Below are 26340 nucleotides of genomic sequence, written 5' to 3'. Positions count from 1 at the left end.
CTTATGAAAGAAATATTGACATTTGTATTGGGATTGAAGATTTGTATTGAGGGATAAAGTTACAATATGTTCACTGATTGCTTTATTATTGGATGACTATATACTTGTCCTTATTCTTAATAAACCATTATCGTCCCACCGCTGGGAGTCGGCCTCGATATGATACTTTTTATTTATTCTCTTAGAAATAAAATTAAAGTAGTAATGGATTACACGTGAGTGAATATAATTTTATAACTCAAGAGATATAAATGATAATGATAATACGATAGTATTATTTATGTTATTAGTCTTATTAGATTCACTGAGATATTATAGAGCATTGAGTTCATGATTATATATATATATATATATATATATATATATATATATATATATATATATATATATATACGAAATATTGTGTACGTGTGTGTGTATATATACCATTATATATACTCTTTTCCTTCTTTATTATTCACACAAATACGAAAAAATTAAGATGTAATTCAATAAAAAAATAAAACTCCAAATCGCGGAAAATAGCTAACAAAATATAATAACGTATTCAATAAGAATACAAAGTAAAGAAACAACCACAAAAAATAAACCAGAATCACGTTGCACCGTAACATAAAAGATCGAATGAACAAGACCCCCGACACAGTATATAAACCCTCTACCCCTGTACCTATCTCATTAGTCCACGGTTCAATCAGCTCGGTGTGTCATGAATACAAAATAAACTCATTATTGTAAATGCTGTACTTATTACGGGGGAAGGGAGTTAAAAATATCGAAGACAGTCTATGAATTAACATTCTGAACGGAGGCGGTTTGAAAAATTCGCCTTCATCCCTCCGTGAAAATAAAGGCGTCACGTTAGCATACCCGTTTTTATACTTTTCAAAGTCGGGAATAGTAATAAAAGTGTAAATACAAAATCTGTGTAACGTACCTATAATTTATTTATTATGTGCCTAGTTATATTTACTACAAAAATAATAATTTCATTATATATAGCACACTAATTCCCAAAGAGGGTCACGTCAGGCAGGCGGCCGGTCGTAAAACTAAAAACCAAATCTTTTTGTAATATGGATAAAATCATATTATGCCGACCCCAAATGATTGGAATAAGGGTAGGAAGATGATGATGATAGCACACTAATTATAATGTATATTAATATTATAAATAGGATAGATAGATTGTTTGTTTGTAATGAATAGACAAATAGTTACTTAATCAATTTAAAAAAATCTTTCATATATAGAAAGCTGCCGTTATGGAATGGGTCACCCCATCCTTTCCCGTGGGTGTCGTAAGAGGCGACTAATGGAGTTTAATGGCAGATGCATGGGCAGCAATATCACTCTTAAAACATCATTAAAGCCTTTCTGCGGATGCCAACTCGGTTGTCAAGCGTGACAACTACGGGAAAAATCGCCCTATGGAGGAGGCCCTTGTTCAGCAGTGGACCGTTAATGGCAGATATAATAAAAAAAATATAGAAAGCTGATAATATATCAGCAAGTAACATAGGCTATGTATTATTTTTGAAAATTCAGTCTACTTGTAAGAAACTAGCCCGACTCGCAAGTGTATTTTTTTTTTGATGGGTGAAAATGGTATGATAACCCCGCCTGCGCTAACGGGATACGCTGGCGGAGCACCAGTGAAGGGTGATAGATGAGAATGAAAACAGGCCAGTTAGCCCATCATGATGAATTCATCAGGAATTAACCATGATAGTTTCCAGGGGGAACCGCGAGGAGGTCGACCTGGCTATATTGCTAGCAATTGGATTCTCAGTTTCCATTACTAACAATCCCTTCCCCCCTTGCAAGTGTATTAATAAATCGATAAAGATTGTCAATATCGCTAACGATATTTTATTCTTAAAGCACGTGGTAGCATAAACGTGTTTATAGGAGGAAAGGGAGTGTTAATAATGGGCAGGTTAGTCCTCATTGCTATCAATATACCGTATCAGGTCGACCTCCACGCGGTCCTCCCTGAAAACTATCGTGATTAATTTATAATTGAATTCATCACAACGGGCTAAATGACCTGCCTTGTCATCCCCATCTAATCACCTCTTACTGGTACCTCGCCAGTGTATACCGTAGCGCAGGCGGGGTTATCATGCCATTTTCACTTATAAAAAAAAACGTGTATATATAATTAATTATTAAAATAGTTTACTAATTTTTGTTCTTTAATAGACAACATTTAACTAATAAAAGCAAATTAATTAGTCTTTATTGAGCCAATAAATTCATTTGGTCCATTTATTTCGATAAACACTGAAACCACAAACTAAAGAGCGAATATTTTGGCGTTTGTTCTATAGGAACCACATTATATTTGTTTATTGGGAAAGCAGAAAAGAATTTTTTTTTTTATTTAAAATACATTACAGATTTTTTGACTGATTATAAATCGATTTTAATAATAAGTGAATTTTAGTGCTGATTAATATTATTTTATTAAATATAATAATATTGTTTTCTATTTTTTTTATGAAACTTAGAATGGCAAAGATGGAAAGTGGTAACCGTCGCCTACAGACATGAGCAGTACCATGAACATAACAGAATATACTGTTTCGCCCATGATACTCCCTATGCGTTACCATTCCTAAGGACTCAGGTGTTATTCCTCTGTACCCTGTAAATTCACTGCCATATTCGACTCTTCAAATCAAAACACAACCATTCAAACACAACTGCTTTACGCTAGAAACATGAATGGGACAGAGGTGTCCAAGTAAACCACTTTTGTAAAGTTTCACTCTGGTAAATAGTCATTGAATGTACTCGTATATTCTGTAAATATTTATTATTGTTGTTTAGATTTTTGTTTTGCACTACTGATTCTACTGTGTTAGTTTGACTGGAAGAGATTTCTTTTAGAGATAAGTTCACCTTTGGTTACATTGTTTTTAAGTGTTATTATTACTATATGTTTTAGTGCAGTAAAGAATATTAACTATAGTATTGCATACATAACAACAGATTAATAATAGAAAGTTATTATTCTTCTGCAAAAAAAAAAAAATAGAAAAAAAAACAATTGTATTAAGTTTAGACACGATTTATTTGCATATAATACTCGTATTTGTTTTTCTGCATCTAATAATTAGAAACTATTTATTGAATTACGATTTATATATTGAATTGTTTATTTACAAATGGAGCAATTTGAGTTAGTAAATTATTGTATCAATTTACTAACTCAAAATATTTAATTTATTACAATGTATGTATTCTGTTTTTTACAATGTAAAATATCTAAATACTAAATATCTCTAAGAAAACTACTGAATACCCAAAGTATGAGAGTGTGTACAGAAAAACTGTGCAGTTACTTTTGGTGTAAGACAATGAATTTATCGTAATGGGTAACGCTTAACAAAATATTTATGTTCTAGCCAAGCTTACGTGTACCTACGTTTGTTCTTATAAGGAAAGGTTGAAGAAAAAGTTCATCGCTTGATTGATGATTCGTGGTATATAAGTGAGCTCGAGCGGCGAAAACGAAAATCTTCGTGCTTTTGACTTTCAGTATATTAAGTCCGAGGTTCAGTTAATTGTTTATAAAAAAATGGTTTCTACTTTTTTTTTCTATGTAACTTAGAATGACAATAATAAATTAAATAAACAAATAGTCATCTTATTACATAGTTATTATTAATTCATACTAGGGAATGATTAATTAATTTTTCACCATTCATAGACCAGTGCTGAATACAGGTTGACTCATACATCATTATACAAAACAGCCTGAAGCCACTTGTATCTATTAAAAAAAAAAAGGAAATAAATCAGTGAATTTCATGGAAATACTATAAAAAATCCAATTAGCTTTTTGGTGGGTTTGATATTTCCTACCGATTCCTTGAATCATGAGCGAATTTTACTTTATTCGTTTGAATGTTTCGATATTGAACATATTTTATATTTTTTTTTCGATCTTTGAAAAATTCCATAACATAATATTTTTTATATGCTTACCATATTTTTACTAATTACTATGTATGATATTATAAATGCTGTTTATTTATAGCAAATCAATCGATAGTATGTGATACTGCTTTCAAATTTTTCCAAATAAAAGTTTTATTGATATATTTATTTAAAATTTTTATAATATATCTACAACACCTTGCAATCAATGCATTACTACGTATCTAAATACGAGTAAATGTTTATTATATTCTTCGAAATATTTTCGCTATAGATTTCATGTTAAAACACCGAATCGAAATTTAGCCGGAGTACAAGTACGCTCTTTTGATCTTACATAATTATGACAAAAATTTGCACGCAAAGTAAATGAAATTGCGACATCTACCGACCTAAATACACGTCTGGTGAACATCGGTAGCTCGCGTGCTTACGTTAAAATTGTTCTTAGAAAATTTGCCATGCTAATATACAAGTATGGTATAACATTAACATAGCAAAATGCGCTCACGTCGACGGCATAAAATTCATTTTCACTGGGTAATATCATAAAAAAACTATGTACTTACTATTTTTATGGTAATATTATAGTTTTGTTTAATAACATCTCTGTCTATTATATATTTATTATTGGCTGTCACATAGACGGCATTAATGTTAATAATATAAGTTATGCTGATGACATGGTGCTGCTCAGCGCGTCGATATGTGGGCTTAAAAAACTCGTGGCTATTTGCGAGTCATATGCTGCATGCCACGGACTGATATACAATGCTGTGAAAAGTGTGGTCATGGTCTTTGAGAGCAGAGGCAAAAACTCAATAGGCTTTCCAGATATTAAACTGAAGGGTATAGCGTTGAAGAGGGTGTATAAATTTAAATATTTAGGACATCAATTGGCCTCGGATCTCAAAGATGATGATGACATTGAACGGGAGCGGAGGGCGCTGGCGGTGAGGGCGAATATGATAGCACGCAGGTTTGCGCGGTGCTCTAGACAAGTTAAAATTACGTTATTTAGATCACATTGCACATCTTTCTATGCATGCAACCTGTGGGCTGTATATACTCAAAAATCCTACAGCGACCTCCGTATCCAATATAATAACGCGTTCAGGGTGTTGATGGGGCTGCCGCGATTCTGCAGCGCGTCAGGGATGTTCGCTGAGCATCGTGTAGATTGTTTTTATGCCACGATGCGAAAAAGGTGTGCATCCCTGGTGCGCAGAGTACGTGCCAGCACCAACAGCATCCTGAGTATGATAGCAAGCAGGCTGGACTGTGTGTACGTTAATCACTGCTGCGCAATTTCCAATGGAATTGTGCAGCGGTGATTATCTGTATACTACTTAATATATTGTATGTGTGTATGTGTGTGTATGTGTATTGTGTATGTAAATTTACTAACATTAGTTTTTAAGAATATTGTTACTAATAAATATTTAATGGACCAAAAAGTCTGAAATAAAAATTATTATTATTATTTTTTTTTTTTTTAATTTCACTAAAATTCTCATCTCCCCTCTTAAGGAGAGGAGATGGCAACTAACCCCCGGCAGAAGCACAGTCGGCCGGGGTTCAGGGCCCCAGGGAGAGAAACCGGCGTACAATGCGGGCAGAATCTAAGAGCACCGCTTTCTGCATCTTTCCCGGGAGTGAGCCGCCTCGGAATCCCAACCGTCTGAGATGTTGTTCCAGACTGGTTGGGATAAGACCGTTCACCGACATAACGATTGGGATGATTTCGGTAGATGTCACCCCCACATTTCGGTCACCTCGTGAGCCAGGTCGAGATATTTTCTCTTCTTCTCGGTTTCGGCTTTCACGAGGTTCTCGTCATGCGGTATGGTGACATCCACCAAAAACACCCTCGAGAGTGCCCGATCCATCACCACGATATCAGGTTTGTTCGCAAGAACGGTCCTGTCCGTGATGATGGATCGGTCCCAGTAGAGCCTTACGCTGTCGCTTTCGAGGACCGGCTGGGGCTCGTACTTATAGTACGGCAACCTCTCATTCGCGAGGCCGTACTTCAGAGCTAGCTCTTGATGGAGTATTTTGGCTACCTGGTTGTGTCTGTGCAAGTACTCAGTGTTGGCAAGAGCTGAACAACCCGAAAGCACATGTCTGAGTGACTCTTATTATTATATTTATATAATAAGGTGAAGTTATTCTAAGCGAGCGAATCATCAGTCCATTAAACAACTTTCTTTCATTTCACAGAGGCAATCATTATTTTGTGCATTATTCTTGTGTCGTTTGTTTGTTTATAATTGCTTAATTAAGATATTAAATCTTTTAAGAGATTTGGACTATTATAATTTTAATTCTTTATTAATTTATTATAACTCCATATTAATGTAGTTATAAGGCGACTTAAATATTATTTATCGACAGCTTTTTGGCCACTACTTCGTACGCGTGGATTTCAGAAGTAGAAAAATCAATAAAATAGACCACTTTTAGATAGCATATCAAGATAAAATATACATCAGATATTAAAAACCTAGAAATACAACTGTGAAAATAACATTCAATTTGGTGCAGTCGTTTTTGCAAGATGCCGGAACAAACATACAGAGAGGAAGACGATTATTTTTTTTAATTATTATTAAGCTTGTATCGTTCTTATTGAGACCCTTGATACCAATTATACCATTGTCTAATTACAATTTTATTATACCAGTAAGATACTTACCATCATGTGAGTCGTAGATGTAAATGACATTTTTCCACCCATAAAATGTAATTGTGTCTATAACAGCTCGATGATAATCAGGCCTCATGCTGACTGCGTAGTCGATTAATCCCGAAGACGGTGGTATTACCTGGAAAGTATTTATTTATTTATATCTAGATATAAACTCATTACAAACTAAAACCTCAATGGTAATAATACAAGACCCACGGGGAAGGGATCATTAATAATTGGGATGTTAGTTCCTGTTGTTAATAATTAGAATTAGAAGAGCTAATTAGAAAAAATCGTGGTTATTTTTTTGTGAATTCGACAAGATAGGCGATCTGACCAAAGGCAAGCCGGATAAATATTCTATTCGTATTATCCTGCACTGGTGCCCCGTCATTGTATACAGTTACGGGTACACCATTCCATTTTCATCAAATACAAGAAACCTATTTATTGGGTGTAACAAAGTTGCTATATAAAATAATTACTTAATTGTTTTGTGGTATAAAATAATCGATTATACTGTTTTTTGGGTTGTTTTGATGTATAATTATAGATCACAAATATAATGTTTCTTTAAAGAATTTACTTCAATATTTCAATTCTGAACATTAGTTCCTTCGTTTATAATAATTTTTTTAATCTTTTATTTACTTAAATAGGAATACTAAAAATGTAAGCTTGTTTATTGATATAGAACCAAAATAGGAGTAACTGTTTCAGAATTGATGAAGACATTGTATAAGATACACACAAAAGGTATTGTCCAACTAAGAATCTCCATTTCGAATAGTGGACATAAAAGTACTTATTTCAAATAAATTTTCAACTATAGATATATCCTATATCAGAAAAAGCAACTACATTGATTAATTTAGTAAAAGTGGATATGGGGGATAGAAATTAAATATATAAATCTCTGTGTATTGTTACACCTACGTGGGTGGTATCCTCTTAAAGAATAAACCTTCTTTAATAATATAAGATAAGATAGAAAAATACTATATATATTAAATAGTATATATTACTTTTTAATAAAACAATACATGACATACTCCTATAATAAAATCGTAACTGGTCACTGTCTGTATATGGAAGATATATAAGAAAATCTATTATAGGGGACCTTATGAATTCAATAAAACCCAAAAAAAAAAAAAGATTTTTGGAATTTTTGTCTGTCTGTACATTTGTGCCCGCTAATCTCAGAAACGGTGTAACCGATTTCAATGTGGTTTGCTCCACTTAACATTTATTGTTAGTTTCATTTCAATCGGTTTATAAATAAAAGAGTTACATCAATCTAAAGAATCCCATATAAAATGCTATAAAATAAGAAAAGATTTTCGAAATTTCTGTCTACTCGTACGAAGCCGGGTCGAATCGCTAGTAATACAGGCCGTTTACAATCTAAACATTTTGTGTACGTATCGAAAACCATATTATACGCAGCATTAAATAATAAATCGAGTTCCACGTTACATTTTAAAAATTCACTATATCAATAATCTTTTTCCAATATATAGGAAATAATGTATTAAAAATGATCATCGCTTCTCCTGGGACGGCTATGTATGTTTTCCTTATGCATTTATATCGCAGTATAAATAATATATCGCAATTTCGGATATTCATCGTTTATACCGTACTGAGGAAACGATTTTATATAAAAAATAATAACAGAAGATTACCCTCGTAAAGCTTTAGAGATGAATCGGTTGTGCATTATTTCCGAGGTCCGTAAAGAACACCGTAAACGTCTTGTGGAATATAAATTTCTCAATTTCGGCTCAATACAGTCACGTAGTATCTAAAGAGTAAAGAATCTCAATGTAATAACAATAATGTATGTATTACATGTGTGTTATTTTAAAATTCTGAACTCATTCTCCGGTCTTGTAAAACATTGCTAACAAACTAAATTAATGTGTATGACAGTGATATGTTCGTCCTGTACTAACGTTCTAACGATTCTAACGTGTTCGGAAAATTGTAGGGCTATCGAGTGTTAGATTTTTAAATGCAATTTGAAGTGGCAAAACAAGTTTATAGCCTACCTGATGGAAAGTTGTGATCGTTGCCTATAAATATGAACAGTATCCAATGGTATTGGTACACATGGTATATGCGTATACATAACATGTCGCTCATAATACTCATGACGAGTATTCCTGAGGACTTAGGTCTTATTTCTTATTACTCTGTAATGTAGTTGCCATATCCCACACTTCAAACAAAGTCACGCAAGTACAACTATTTGTAGGAAAAAGGATCGTAAGTAATGCAGTATATCTGTCCCATTGCTAGCAATATACCCTGTCAGGCCAACCACCACATAGTCTTTCCTGGTAACCATCGTGCTGAATTCCATGTGTAATCATCACGATGGTCACATGGGCTAACTGGCCTGCCTTTACTGTTGTCCTGCCAGCTACCGTTAATGCAGGTGGAGTTACCATTTCATTATCTTCCATTTAAAAAATATAATTTGCTAATACATGGATACATTTTTGAAAATATTTGGTTATATCTGTTTTCTATTTTGCCTGCGCAAAATAGATAAGTAATATACCGCCCTTAGCAGACTGGTCACACAAGGATGGTTTCACGGGCACTGCTAAAGTAAGAGTCGAGTACTGGAAACCAGGGGGGATGGTAGGAAGGCAAGTGCCATCACCTGCTCCCCAGCAACCAAACACCCATGTAATTTTGCTGAGCAAGATCAAACTAGCTCCAATTATGGACTTTGGTGTGCCCAACTAACATGTTCAGTACGAGTTCGATGGCTTCTCTCTCAACGTGTCACGATCCTGGATGCATTTAGGGCTGCCAAGGACGCGGTTACCATCGCTTCCACTATTACCGCCACAACTTCCCGGGAGAAGGAAAAGAAGATCTGAATTTATTGTCAATCATTAATTGGATACGCATATACGGTGTTAATATATTTCGCTTGGGAGGAAAAGGGATTGTTAATAATGGGGCTCAATAGCCCCGTTGTTGCCGTGTTGTTGCATATATTGCCTGTCAGGTCGACCTTCTAGTTCTTTCCCCTGGAAACCTACATGTTCTATTCCAGAATTCATCACGATGGGTAAACTGACGTGCCTTTTCAACATCCTTCAGTGGTGCCCAGCCAGTGTACATTATATCGTTAGCGCAGGCGGGGTTACCATTTCATCAATTTAAAAACAATATATATTTTGCCAATACATGGATACACTGTTTGAAAAAATTGGTTAATGAATTAATATATGTTGAATTTGTATTCTATTTTGCCTGCGTGAAAAGAGAAAAATAATATAATGTATAAAAAATTTTGGATATTTAGAGTGAAATCAAAATTATGAGTATTTTAGCAGTGAGGGTGAACATTTTTTATTAAGAATTATGAGAAAAAAATGATAAAAAACAAAAATAGAGTTTCTCATACTTACTTGACAGCTGGTCACCCCATGTCAGTATGGGCCGAACAAAATTTCTTGTCGTTTTCCGGTCTATATTTCTTTGGGGAAAATATTCAGCTTAACTGGTAGAATACTCCTCAAAAAGATATAAATTATTTCGATTGTATCCTGTAGCCTTCCAAATTTATTCAATTCCGTTCAGCCATTTAAACGTCATTGAGTAACAAATGTTCAAACATGTGAACAACTGAACATCTTTTCAAAGTCTCATATAATAGGATAAAATGATATTGAGATTTATAGAGTTGCAAGAGCGTATTGTAAAGAGCTATTTGAATAGTTTCTATGCAGTAAAATTTCAATAAATATAATCTCACAAAGTCTGTACCAAAGAATCATCCCACTGTGCCATATATTATCCATATATGTATAAGTCTTTATAATCCAACAATTGACCCCTTTTTTTTAAATATAGCTTATCGTATTATCCTATTACGACTTCATTATAAGAATATAAAAGAAATATTTCGCGGCATAATAATAAATCAATGTTCTATTGTAGTTTTTCCAACTATTGATATAGCATGTTGGCAAAGTGTTCGACTTAAAGATTCGAATCTGTGGATAGTTAACGTTGAAAAGTAGATGTACTTATATAGTTAGCCAAACAATTAGCAACGACACTTGTGTTTGGATCTTTTATTTTTTAGCCGACTTCAAAAAGAAGGAAGTTCTCAATTCTTTTTTATGACTATTACCTTTTCTCTTATCTCTTCTACTATTAATTCTGACGATCCTAAACCAATTGGTATTTTTTATCTGAAAATGTATACTTACGTGTAAGGTTCTATAGAAATTTGGTCTAAATCATTTCATTACTTTAGTTTTTACATCAAAATAACTAGTTTTGTCACAGTCAAAGTCTGTTTCTTTTGCGAGGCATAATTTTTAACCTGTTAATCGGATAAATCCCTTTTTAATTATGCAGTATATAACTGGCGCAAGCTCTTTCAAAAAGACGTATCAGTACGTCACGCCCGGAAAACGTAATTTTATGTATATAATTTATGCTTAAAATAAACAAAAAGGCTATGAAATAAACTACGTTTTCGTATATTTATATATAAAGCACAAAGGAAAATACAAAATTACAAAGAAACAGAAAGGAATACCAATAAAAATATGGAAATGTCGAATTAAGAAGATTAACATTTTGCAAATAGTTTACAAACAATTATAAAGAGTTCAAAAAAATTATTTAGATACACAATAAAAATATACAAAAAGTTAACAATTATAGAACAATAAACAAAAGTATACAGATAAAATAGAAATATTGAGTTTAAAAAATTAAAATATAGTATATATGTTTTTTTTATACAGCTTAGAATGGCAAACAAGCTAACGGCCCATCTGATGGAAAGTGGTAACCGTCACCTGTAGACATGAGCAGTACTATGGACATAACAGAGTATACTGTTTCGCCCATGATACCCCCCATGCGTTACCATTCCTGAACACTCAGGTGTTATTCCTCTGTACCCAGTAAATTCACGCCATATCCCACAACTGCTTCACGGTTGAAACACGAATGGGACAGAGGTATCCAAGCAATCGATTTCTGTACAAAGTCTCCCTCTGGAAATTATACTGATTTTATCCGCATCTTAATTTCACGTTGAAGCATGTATCTTTGACTAATAGCTCTGTTGTACGAAACTATACGCCCCATCTGTTTCAAGGCGCAACATATATTTCTAGGACGTATTAATATGTCCTACCCATACACGCTGTTGTTTACGTTTGGACATAGTTATACGTCCCGCTCGGTTAATAAGTTAATTATGTTCTTAAAAGATCTTTAATAGCCTTTTAAGACACCATACTAATATAATTACGTTTTATTCCTAAATTAGTTTCCCTATTGTTAGACAGTTTAAGTAATCTTATTAAAAAAATCTTTAATCAAATACGAATCATAGCAGTTCACTAATTAATAATTAATAACACGAACTGGCAGTTTACCTTTTATTGATAAATATATGAGATGTAATTTGCCCTTTCTCAACTTCTTATAATATTTTTAATCTCACACAATATTATCACTTATTTGCATATTTTGGTTTAAACTACCCTCCTACAATTAATTGTTCGATTTTTATAACAAAAACGTGATGTAACTTAATTAATTAAATAATTAATTGAGTTACAACTCGTAGTTTACTAGCGACTCGCTTTGTCTTCGCACGGGTAGTGAAGCATACATGCTTACGTTTTGCATCTAGTATGAATAAATAAATGGCTTTATATAGACCTATAAAAGAGAAATAGTTTCCCCTTATATTGTTTTGTTGTATCTGAAACGGATTAGGCAGCTTTTTCTATGAAAGCTCTTAGACTTGATTTTTTTCGATGTCTTCAACAGTCATCATCATATTTCAACCAAATTGCAGATCAGGAATCACTCTGTTGATAAATGAAAAATACATGAAAATCCGTTCAGTAATTTTTGAAATCATCGCGAACACACAAACAGACAGTTGTGGCGGGGTATTTTGATTTATAATATGTAATGATAAAAGAGTTTATGTATTTTTGTAGAGGGAAGGGAATGACAGTAAAGATTTGTTGCCTCATTGCTAGCAATATATCTCGTCAGGCCAACCTCCACGTGATCTCCCCTGGAAATCATCATGGTTGTTTCTTAATCAAGTCGTTTGTCAACTGACGTGATTTAATCCTTACCTATTATTTCTCACTAGTGCCTCGCCAATATAACATCAATAGCTGATGCGAGTTACTGCTTGTTGCTATTCATAAAAAAAATTTATTTATAATAATATCAACATGTGTTTCAAGTTCTACCAAGTGCCAACAATCACTTATATCAACATAATAAACCACATACCTTTTCAGGAAACCACGGTGTGACGAAGGGCATTTGAAAGGTGTTGGTATAAGAATGCAATGTGTCAAAGGAATCCGGGGTGACTGCGCCCAGCATAGCTATCACTCCACGGGCGAACTGGTTACATACTGTAATAAAAACAGACTTTTAAAGTCACAGTACATAAATACCGTAAAAATTTTACATCTATACTTATAATATGTAAATCTGTAGAGAGGTCAATTCTGTACATGAAATATATTCCAAAATAACTATCAGGGGGTGATTAGTGATCGATACTGATGCTAAAAATGCAATCAGTAAAATTTTTGTCTGTCTGTCTGTATGTTCGTTATAGAAACGAAAACTACTCGACGGATTTTAACGAAACTTGGTACAATTATTCTTCATATTCCTGTGCAGGTTATAGTATACTGTTCTTTACGCTACGATCAATAGGAGCAGAGCAGTGAAAGGAAATGTGTCTGTTACATCAAAACCACTGAACCGTGAGGAAGGACATAAGCTACTTATTTTACGAAAAACAACGGAAACGCGGACGAAGTCGCGGGGAGCAGCAAGTTAAAAATATAATAAACAACTTGTTAACAAGTTGTTGTTTGTTGTCGTTGTTGGGAAAATTATCGCTGTATTTATTGTTTAAGTGCAATAAAGAATATATAGATTGGTAAAGTAAAAGAGAAAAAACAACGTATGTATGTTAGAGTTAGATGCGACATACAATGTATATATTACTATAGAAGCCTATACTTTAGTAAATCTTAGGTTTTACCAGTAAATCTAAAAATTGAATAAAAAAAGTCATTATATTTAATAAATTTCATATACATTTGTCAATTCATATTAAATCTCAAGATTAACTGGCAAAATCTAAGATTTACCAATCTACGGGCTTTTGCAGTAACATATACACTAGAGTATTGAAAACTATTGGTGAGAGCTACAAAGAAAATATGATTATTTTTACCTTTTAGAGTGTAATTAGCTTAAAATGAATATAACAGATTAAATTTACAAGTATAATACCTGCATATAACATAAATAAGAAAATAAGCCAGCCCCAGTGTAAGTTTTAAATATTTAACTGTTTAAGTAAAATTGTCATCATATGAGGCTATAACTGCCCACTGCTGAATGTAAGCCTTCCCTTGGGGAGGTTTCGTCAGTAGTTGCCATACTTGACAGGCGGATTGGCAATCGCAGTTAAGCTTTGGAGATGTTTTAAGAGGGACGCTGTAGCCCAGGGGTGAATTGAAAATTTGACCCCGGGCAAAATAGTTTTTTTTCTAATTTTAAGTTTAATTTTTGCTAAGGATGTCAATTAATGAATTTTAAAACCAACATTTTTGAATCAAAATATTTATTTATCAAGTCATAATAACTAATAAAACTGTGCAACTATTATACATACTGTAATTGTATATATAATATATCATAATTATATTTTCGAATAGTAATAATAATATTTGCTTAATATTTTATCTAAAAATGCTTCAGGGGCCAGACAAAATTCTACCGCGGGCCGCATCTGGCCCGTGGGCCGCCATTTGCCCAGGTCTGCTGTAGCCTATCCCTCGCACTCCCTTAGTCGCCTCTTACGACATCCACATTAAAGGAAGAGGTGGCCTTTTCTATGCCAGAATCACACGACATCGAGAATTAAATTACTTAAATGAAATATTATAGAATTATTACAAATATCCTATTATAAAAATGTTATTAGAAAAAATATTGTATTTAATTCAATTGAAGTACTAAATATCTATAAATTGTGATTAAAGTAAAATAACAAATGCAAGAAAATCTAGTATTATATGTAATTAATTTGTTTCTAAATTCTATACTGTCATAAGCACACATTTATGTAACATACACACCTGGGTAATTAGTTTTCAGTCTTGTTTCTGACATCGTATTTCCAACCTGTCGTTATTTTGTACTATAATATATAGTACATTCTATTTGTGTCCACAAATAGAATAAGAGAATACTATCGTCTTGTAAATAAGTGATCGAAATAGGTTAGTTAGTTTGCATTCGTTTACAGAAATAGTACACAAATTTAATTACAGAGTTGTTCGACTAGTTGGGGCTATGAAATCTTGTTGTAGGATTGCAGAGTGTAAATTTTTCGTATTTTTGTAAAGATATTTTTATGGTAATGACATGGGTAAACTAAATTTGAAAATAAGGTATTTACAGCTGTGACACTACTATATCGAAATCATTTATAGGATTTTCAAAGATTGTAACCTTATAAAAAAAATATTCTTTTTTACTTATGCAACTTAGAATGGCAAACAAGTTTACAGCCTACCTGATGACAACTGGTAACCGCCGCCTATGGACATAAAACAATACCATGGGCATAACAGAGTACACTGTTTTGCCCATGATATCTTTCCATGTGTTGCTATTCCTGAGGACTAAGGTGTTTTGCCTCTGTACCTTGTAAATACACTGCTATATCCCTCCCTTCAAACCGAAACACAGCCATGCAAACACAACTGCTTCGCGCTAGTACACGAATAGGACAGAGGTATCCAAGCAAACAACTTTTGTACAAAGATTTCCTCTGGTAAACAGTGTTCTTAAAAGTATTCTGCATGTCCTAAGACATTACCCTACGATAAAATTTCATTAAGTAACTTTAGGTTGGTGTGTGTCGAGATACTGTTTTGTATTTTTAATTAATTAGATAATAGCAAATAAGTTGTTGACTTAGTTGATGGAAAGTTAAAGTTCCATAGAAATGAAAGGATATAATGCGATGTTAATGATACTCCTCATGTATTTTCAATTCTGAGGATTAAGATTTTTTTTGTAATCCCGTTATCGCTTAAAGTTTATGCCGGCAGGGCATCAGCGAGGAATGATAGGTGATGATGTAAAGGCAGATTAATTAGTTGTGAGTATTTTTCATATCTAATATACACAAATAGAGAGCATCAGATAGTGCATGTTAGTGCAGTAACATTTGTTGAAATTTCCCATTTTTTATTTAAAATATCTTATAATCATGTAAGTTAATAAATTTTATTTATCATCACATAATTTAATTTTAGTTACCACAATTATTTTATTCGTGGCTCGGAAATTCGCTTATCTTTTGTATCTACATTATTACCAACTATAATGTTATTTTGTATTATTACACCGAAGTACGCGGCATACTAATGCGGCGACACTAGACTCGAATATTCACTGCCACGCTCCCCCGATACGGGGGCAGATAATAAAGCGTTATTAGAGAAACGTTTATGATTTATACGAGGTGCTTCTAAACTATCACAGATTAAACTAATATTTGAATTCACACCAACCTGTTGTAAATAATATGATATACTTAATTCCCCTCTATAATATTGTACTGTACAGAATAAAATAAGAACAACAAAACTGGATATATTTCTGATATATCCTCGTTTTCCCACTATTAACAATTCAATTGTGGGTTTTGTGTTTCGCTGGGAATATTGAATCGAGGGCCGAAATCATCTTTCCTGCCACGCACGCATTAGCGCTCTCAGTACTTCCAAATATTGTTGGGGGTGTTCCTGTTGAAATATGGATGCGGTAATAAAAAAAAAGCAAATATCGCTTGCTCTGGCCGCGGGGAACTGGCCCGGATGCCGATCACGTTCCTCCGTATCAGAGGCCGAGTCATACACTCGTTGATACTTCGCCGACTCTAAACTGTTAGTGCTTATGAGTGTTGCAAAACTTCATAACAGTTTTCTTTTTGTTTGAGGCCCATCCTAGGGGAGGAATGTTAATGAAGCTATGTTAAAAGTTGGCCGGCCTATTGCGTTTATTCGCTAAATATATTAGCTGTTTAGAGCATCTAAATAATGAACAAATGGGCTCCCGGAGTCTTACTTTGTTGTTACGTTTTTGTACTTTAATAAGAATAAATTGAAATATTTTGCGTTCTACTTGTATTATAAAATTATTAGAAAAAAAAAAATGTATCTATCATTATAGTTATTATCTCTTTATTACTTTTAATAATTTTATAAAGTACAAAATAGATTTATTTAATTATTTTATTTTATTTTATAGCCGCTATATTGTATATAAGGTTCTTAGCGACACTTGCTATAATACGAAAACATATTTATAGAAAATTATTTACATAAAATGATAAGTTATAACGCGTCCGTTTATAAAAATAAATTAATGCTTGCATTATTATTATGTTGTAAATTTGTTGAAGCAGCAAAAAAAGCAACAATAATATCTGTTAAGTTTTTGATTCTGATGAATAGCTAAAGAAAGCACGTTCGTATATATTATAAACTTACATATAGTAGGACGAAAAGGAACTGTTAGTAATGAAAATTGATAATCCTATTGCTAGCACCATATGAGGTCGACCTCCACACGGTTTTCACTGGAAACCATCGTGGTTAATTCTAGTTGTATTCGTCAGGAAGGGTTAAATGACCTGATTTTAACCGCATTTGTCATTTCTCACTGGAGCCCCGCCAGCGTATACTGATAGTGCAGGCAGGGTTACCATTCCATTATCACCCATTAAAAATACCTACATGTAGTTATAGTAACAGTATATTGCTTTTGGGTAGTTGTATAAAAGTATTAATCGTTTAAAATAGTAAAAATAATGTAAAATTTAAATGGTTTAGACTTGTCATACTATTTTTATAAGGTGACAGTTAATTCATTTGTTATTTTTTTATATTTTAACTATAATAGTCAAGTTTTAGCTTCTATTGCTGTTTTAAGATCCCGTTTTAAAAATTACCTATCTATTTTTTTCTAAGTCATTCCTATACACAAACGTTATCTCTTTATAATTTTATTACATACTAACTTTTACCCACGACATCGTTCAGGTGATAGGGATATGTTTACTGAACAGCATAAAAAGTAGCCTAAAGCCTTCCTTCCATAGTACGTATATACCAAATTAGTTAAGTTGTTAAGGCACTATAAGGCGACAAACAAATAAACTTATTTAACCATTAGTAAGGATAAACATATAGATTTCCATCTCAGGTATAATGGAACCCAATTTAATAACTTGGTGTGTATTTATCACTGTAAAGTGCTTAGCTGATTCAGCTACATTATGGCGTACTTACCTACTTCAATATTTATTATTCCCAAAATTAAAGAAACTTTTTAGGACATTCTCAAAGTTTCAATGTGGATTCATTTAAAACTTTTTCATATAATACTATCATGCCTGAAATACGACGCCAATTACGCGAGGTACGTAAATTATAAGAATAGAATTTTGATTATCATAAATAAAGAATGCTAAGAATTTGTTTTATAACTAACATATTTTTTTTTAATTTTATAAAACCAAGTCGCTGTTCGCGTTTCAGTTTCATCGTCATTTAAACATTTATTTTTAGTATGTACGTATATCTTCAATTGCTCCCGTGCGAAGCCGTGGCGGGATTTTTAGTTTATATATATTATATATATATAAATTTTTGTCTATATAAATAAATTGAAACTATACTATTGTACTCAATGAATATTGACTAGATATTGAAGATAGTCGAAACATAAACTCATAGACAACAAAAAAATAATATTTTCTTCCGTTGTTGTTATATAATTAATAAATATTTTGGCCGTTTTTTCAAAACAAGGTGCTTTCTTAACTAAATTCATGTAAATCTTAGTGTTAGAACCCCCCTCATTTAACTAATCGATTTAGAGTAAATATATATAAAAGTGAGCTTGTTTGTTTATTATCTCCTAGTGTCTTAACGGCTTAACCAATCACTAAGAAAGGTAATCACGTACTACATGGACTGGAGAAGGACGTAAGCTACTTTTTATTCCGGTCAATGAACATATCCCGGTCACGCGGACAAAGTCGCGGCAATCTCAATTAGCATAAGTGCCAATTTGGTGTCATCTGCAATTAATTTATGAATTTTATTTAAAAACGGAGTGATAACCACCTTTTATTAATTATTAATAAATTAAATGACCAAATATATCGTTTTCGTATAGCTTACCTACAGAAGTAGACATAAAACGCCTGATGTCCAATTATACATTAATACATAAATACTCGTAATTGTGTTGATAGATTTTGCAAAATTATTAATTCCAATATAATGACACGTTTATAAAAAATACCTTAATTTCAGACACTTACCTATTAGAACAAGAGGTTATATTGTTCAAATCAATGCAGATAATTTCGTTAAACAATAAAACTCATAGTGTTTATAGATAAATTTGTAACAGTAAATCAAATTCGGAAATTTAAAACTACTGTGTATTTTGTCCGCTTTATCTGCTAGAATAATTCGAAATCGACGCTACTATGCTACGGCGAGAGCATTTTATCGATTTCAGATTACACGAGAAGCAAAAGTGCAGGATTACGACAGCGCTGTGCGGTAAGAACCAGTCACCGGCGGTAGCGGTATCAAGCCCCTAACTCTGCCGCTTAGCTCTTGTATCCCCCACTGACCGAGGGCGAGCAATCTTCGTGTATGGAAAGTCTATTACATTTATTTTCTCTATGGATTTTTGTGACAATATTTTAGATCATAAATTGAATAAAGTTAGGTACAGTTTTGTTACATAAACGTGTTTGTTTATAAAAAATAGTCTTATATATATTATCATCATCATATCATCATTCACTACTGAATAAAAGCCTCCCCCCATAGACTGTCATAAGGAACGATTCAAAGTTATTTGCCTTTACTGGATTCCTGCAACGCATTTGAGGTCGTCGCTTTATCTAGTGGGCTGTTGTTCTACACTGCATTTGTTTGTACGGGTAGTCACTTCAACACCTTTCTTCCCTATGGTTGTCAGTTTTTCGAAGTAGATGAGTATTTAAATATAGATAGATATAATGATAATAAAACAATAATTTTCTTAATTAAATGCTCGTGTCTAATATTGATCTTCTTGATCGAGTTATATAATACACAATGTTTTATAGTAGAAAACATACATACTCTTAAAACTAACGCATTTGAAATTGTATTGTTTGTTGAAAGGGTAAATTTGTTTTTTTTTTTTCAAAGAAAACCTTCAAGATAGGTATTAATCCATTCCCGTAGTTAAAATGGATTGAAATCGGTTCATAGTATTAGGTGCTACGATATCAGATATACAAACAAAAGTTTTCCACTTACAACCCTCTTCGTTTTGCGTTGTCGTCTAGACAAAATATTATTGTTTTGTTTTATCTATAGTAGGAGTTCAATAAAAACATAGAACGGTTCAGCTTTGATATTTAGTACTTATATATATTTATATATGTTGGTAATATGTAGTCTATATACATTTCGATATTAATAATAGATAAAAATTTCATATATTGGACTTAATAAATATTTACATTGTGTAAAGCAGTCAGTCTACTTTGTGACTAATATTATAAACAGTTTAACCGATTACTTTGAAATTTGGTATACATGTGCTGTATATGATGAAGAAGATTATAAGCTATCTTTTATCCTGATCATGTGAACGAATTCGCAGGGAATTACCTCTGTCCCATTCGTGTTTCAACCGTTAAGCAGTTGTGTTTACATGGCTGTGTTTCAGTTTAAAGGGTGGGATATGGCGTGAATCTTCTGGGTATAGAGGAATAACACCTGAGTCCTCAGGAATGGCAACGCATGGGGGGTATCATGGGCGAAACAGTATACTCTGTTATGTCCATGGTACTGCTCATGTCTATAGGCGACGGTTACCACTTTACCTCAGGTGGGCCCTCAGCTTGTTTGCCATTCTAAGTTGTATAAAAAAAAGGTAAAAGTTAAACTTTCCATAATTCATTAAACGACCATAAATTATATTAAAATAATCATCAGATTGATTTATACTTATGAAGAATAGCATATCTTAGATAACATTCAATACTGATTCACAATTGATTCTCATTATAAATAATAGGCCAACCAAGCCAAGTAATAAAGGAAATTAACCTCCAGTCAATAGCCGTAGCTAGCCAACGAGTTAATATTGAATCTCCAGTCTAACCTAGGAACATATTCGAGAAATTACACTTTTAAGGAAACTAATTACCTTAAGGAATTAACTTTATGCCCGCTACTTCGATCACGTGTATTTCAGAAGTAAGGAAACCAATGAAATTGATTTACTCAGAACTTCAGGAATACAACTGTATATCAGTCAGCTAACTGCATACAGTTTGGTGCAGTAATTTTTGCGTGATATTGGAACAAATATACAGACAAAATTAAAAAAAAAATCTAAATCGGTTTAGACCTGATGGAGTTATAAGGTAACAAATATAAAAAAAAATATAACCGAATTCAGAATCTCTTTCTTTTTGAAGTCAGTTGAAAATATGTAACGTTTTATAGTACGCATAATTATAAAGCGAAAATGATTGTTCAAAATGAACCTTTTTACATATTGATAGATGTAGTTTTTTATAAAAAAGAAAATTGGAAAACAAATGAATTATAACAATATATATATATATATATATATATATATATATATTACATCAAGTCAACAGACGGAATTTTTACTTACAATTAAAAATATATATATATATACAACCAGAACCAGCATATTTTACAAACAATGGTGGTTACTGCAATTTTTCTATTTGTGTGTTTGTCTGTGTTAGCGTCCACGTAAAACAAAATAGATGTAATTAAAACATTAGGAACCCGGATAAAAAAATCACTTTTAAATGTTGCATTAATATAAAACATACACCACTTTTAGAAACTCCACTATGGAACTAGAATTCAATTTGGTGTATTAATTTTTACTTGACACTAGAACAAATATACAGATGGATAAAAATTTCAAAAAAGTATATGTTTGCATGTTATTGCTTTTATTAAAATCATTTATTCGTATTATTTTTTCTTAAATACGAGTATCTCTTATGTAAAGATATCATTTACTTAGAAGTATAATACATGTATACAGAGTATATAGAGTATATAGATTATATAGAACATCTAACTGACTGACTGAAAAGAAGACTCTTTTCTAGAAATGTAAAGGTTAAAAATATACATATCAATATACATGTCTTCAATTATTCTACAACTTTCATATTTCGAAGTCGATGAGTTCAATAATTCTTTAATTCTTTGTAATAATTTTATAAGTGAAATATATCGGTATAAGTACAGAGTACGCGATCTGTAGTATAAAAACAATTTCACTTTTGCATATATTTTCTAAGTCGGATTAGATGTTATGCTATAAATTTTCTATACAACCATTAGTTACCGAGATAATAATTTTACTTCAAGTTTACTTTGGTAAACTCAACCATTACCAACCTTCATATATTATGTATTGGTTAATGGAAAAGTATACAAGTAAAAGGTATCTTTGTGGAGGCATTATTTTACTTTTGTTTTGTACCCAAATTAAAAATTACTCAGAGTTTCAATGTGAATTATAATTATATATACATATATATATGTAAGGTTATAAATTCGTCTATCGATATGTTCGATGTGACAAACAAGTACACAGCTCACCTGATAGTAAGCCATTGCTGTGTCCTATAAATGTCAACAATCCCAGGAGTATTAGACACGTCTTGAGACACACAACTTCCTATATTTAAATTATTTTAAATTCATGTTTTTGTTATAACACAGGGGCTAAATGAGCATATGGCTCACCTGATAGTAAATAACTATCTCCGTTCATGTGCACCTGCAATAACGGATTAAAAACAGGTGTACTGCCGGCCCTTTAAAAAAGTACATGCTCTTTTCTGAAAGGTTATGTTAAAACCTATTGTAGGACGTATGTAGCGTTTTAATAATAATAATAGAAGCCAAAACGAATAAGATTTAGGAATTTTGCCTGTCTGTCCATCTGGTGTAGGTTTTATCTTAATTTGCTATTTAAAAGTGACCTTTTTTTTATTGGATTTTCTACTTCTGAAATTATCGCGTACGAACTAGCCGACAAAAGCTATTATATATAACCTTCGTGACCTTCGTCTTCAAACTCTGAGGTATTTCGTATGAGATGTGGCGTAGTTTTTCGAACGTTGCCTAGCCGACTTGAATTTGTCGGTTGACCTTTCGGTCGAAGTAAGACTTACTGAGTCTGACAAGTTGTCCCAGGTAAACATACTCGTTGAGAATTTCGGGCGTAGTATTCTTAATCTTAACCGGTATAGGTGTAACATGAAAGTTCCATATGATTTTAATTTCGTCTATGTTCATCTTAAGACCTATTGGTTGAGAAGTACAATTGAGGTAATTGAACATAGTATTTAAATATTCCAGAGATTGTAACATGATTGTATCATCAGCAAATCGAAGGCGAGTGATACATTTACCACTGACATTTTTACCGCATCTTTTCCAGTCCAGGAGTTTGAAAACATATTTCAATGCAGCTGTAAATAGTTTCGGGGATATGACGTCACCCTGTCTTACACCTTTCTGCACTGGGATGGGTTTTGTATTCTAGTTCTGTCCTCGGACAAATATCGTAGCCTTACTGTACATATGCTTTAGCATTTCGATATACCTATAGTCAACCTGGCCGTGTGGTTTCGGCATAGAATAGGCCACCCCTTTCTTTCTCGTGGGTGTCGTAAGAGTCAACCAAGGACTGCTGTCAACTGCTGTCAACTGATGGGAAGCAGCGTCCCTCTTAAAACATCTCTAAAGCCTGACTGCGGTTGCCAATCTGCCTGCCAAGCGTGGCAACAACTGGCATAACTCCCCAAGGGGGAGGTTCAGTAGTGGACATAACGAGAAGAATACAAACCTATTATAAGGTGATAATAGTATCATACCATAACTATAAGTTTATGCCGTAATATGCAAAAATAACTCAGTTTAAGATTATTGTTGTTAAATAAAAAACAGAGCTACGATATTTATACACTTTTCTAGAAGAACATGAGAAGAATTACATAGCACTATAAACTTTAACAACGCCTATTGGCGCAATTTAATACAAAAAATTATGGAAAAATTGTATGTTTAATTATAATATGCAAATAAATAATATAGATATAAAATAATCTCCTTATTGTATTTTTTATATATACAGAATAATTATTTTATATTAATAATTATTTTTATTGTTATTTCAATTAGAAATTCTGTATTTAGGTTATAAATCCGACTGCAAAATAAATTTGTTTTCTGGAGGTTATTTATAAATTCTCAAAAACTGTGGTAGTTTTAAATATTGTTTTATTTTTCTTATAATATTTACGTATATCTATAAAAAATTGTAATTATTTCAGATTTATCATTTCACAAGTGTTTACGCAAATGAAACGAATGTGGTACATTATTCACTAATAATGTACCACATTCGTTTCAAATCAATCGCGGTGGTCGCACCGGTGAGAGCGGCCGCCAGTACTAGCCAACTGGTAAGTTAACACGACTATAGATATCATTGTATTTTTTTTTGTTAATCTTCAAAACTGAATTATCTTCATTACCAATTAGTCTTGTAAATTTAAGGTGTTAATAATTATAATAACGTCAAGGAATTTCGTTTTCACATCCTGAATTACCCTCGCCTGACAAGATTCTACAAAATTCTGGCCCTTCTTGCCGCATGCTGTGGACTTTCATTTGAACAAATGGAAACATACTGGATTTTTAATCTTTAACCCAGATTTGGATCTAGAACCGCTCCCAGATTCAAAGTCTCAAAATCAGAGAAGTAGAATAATTTTACTTCTACCCGCATCTGTCTACTTAATTACCTACATATGAAACTCGCAATATCTGAGAAAGTTAAGAAAGTCGACGGCAAGCGTTCCTGTTCAAGCATAAGTTAGTCGCAGGCGCAGTCAAATCCATAATCTACATAATCAATAAGTAAATATTGCAGAGGAAATACTAAGCGGCGCAGTCATAATCATCGTAATACATAATTATCAATACATTCATCAATAAAGATTATCAAGAAAAATATATCAAGGTTAAATAATTACAGAAAAAAAGATTAGAGAACAATCTGGATGGGTGTAGCATTGTGAGTTCGTTCCATATTATTTTCCATATATAAGCTTATTAATTCGATTTTATTAATTACACATTCTATTTTATTAATTATTTTATTAGTAATTTCCATTTCATAATTCACTATTATTATATTTTATTTTTTTTAGTTTAAACCATTGACAAACGTAACACAGATTATATTTTTTAACCTTCAGGTACAAGTAAATTTCATATATTTTTAACGATTTCTTAATGAATCTTTAGGATTTCATGCCATACATATCTATTAACAATATTGTGAGATTTAAGAATATTTTTCGCATCACGTTTCAGCTCAACGCGCATGCGTGGTCCTACATACCTACTTACGAGTACCCCGTGTGCCGTATCAGCTGGCGTTCACGTGATTGCTGTGTCGGCGCAGCGTCGTCCAGCTCCTAGTCAGCTGATTTTGCGGACCGCTTGCTATCTATCTTTTGATCTTTTTGCTGGTTCTGCGCTGCACGCTTGCAATTAAGTATTTTTAATTATTCAAATATTATTTTTATTTATGCGCACAAATTTTAAGTTTGCTTTATGCGCACAATGCTTTTTTTTATACAACTTAGAATGGCAAACAAGTTGACGGCCCACCTGTTGGAAAGTGGTAACCGTCGCCTATAGACATGAGCAGTACCATGGACATAACAGAGTATACAGTTTCACCCTTGATACTACCCACGCGTTGCCATTCCTGAGGACTCTGGTGTTATTCCTCCGTACTCAGTAAATTCACGCCATATCCCACCCTTCAAACCGAAACACAGCCATGCAAACAACTGCTTTATGGTTGAAACACGAATGGGACAGAGGTACCCAAGCAATCGACTTTTATACAAAGTCTCCCTCTAAACTAGATAATACTAGGTAATGCTAGGTATAACCATGCTATACTTGTAAATTATTACATTTAGTCCTCAGATAAGTAACAATGTTGTTGTATCTATTGCTTTTACCTGTAGTTTACAATAATAGATTCCATACTTATTTCAAGCTGTATTTAGGTATTAAGGCGCACATATTTATATATTGTACATAAGTTCTATTCCGTCGTGTAGTGGCGTCGTAAGAGGCTACTAAGTGGAACTTAAAATATCAAAAATATCATTAAAAGCCTAGATTGCGGTTGCCAATTCGCCTACCAAGCGTAGCAACTACGGGCAAAACTCTCCTTATTGGGAAGGCTTATGTTCAATAGTGGACATTTAACGGCTGATATGATGATGGTGATGATACCCATTACTTCAGTTACAGTTTACAACATTAGGTATTTAGTTCTTATTTTAACTATATTTGGGTTTAAAGGAGCGCATATTTCATGCTTTAGCTTTATGTAAGTATGCAATACCCACTACATTCACATTGTCATTTCATTAGCTTGCTGTTTATTTAAAATCG

The 26340-nt window shown here is 32.8% G+C and overlaps 1 protein-coding gene across 1 annotated transcript in view; it reads right to left on the bottom strand.

Annotated features, from left to right (window-relative positions):
* Window positions 1–26340, bottom strand: part of LOC113520720 (glutamate receptor 1-like) — a 264276-nt gene that overhangs the window by 56387 nt on the left and 181549 nt on the right. Inside the window, exons 3-4 of the mRNA XM_052896584.1 lie at window positions 12953–13080; window positions 6647–6776 (exon numbers count right to left, since the gene is read on the bottom strand). Of these exons, the coding sequence (XP_052752544.1) occupies window positions 6647–6776; window positions 12953–13080 (258 nt within the window). The remainder of the gene's footprint in view (window positions 1–6646; window positions 6777–12952; window positions 13081–26340) is intronic.

The sequence above is a fragment of the Galleria mellonella genome, unplaced genomic scaffold (assembly GCF_026898425.1).
Source record: "Galleria mellonella isolate WM207_F2 unplaced genomic scaffold, CSIRO_AGI_GalMel_v1 utg33, whole genome shotgun sequence".
NCBI lineage: Eukaryota > Metazoa > Arthropoda > Insecta > Lepidoptera > Pyralidae > Galleria > Galleria mellonella.
This window is presented reverse-complemented; position numbering and strand designations above follow the sequence as displayed.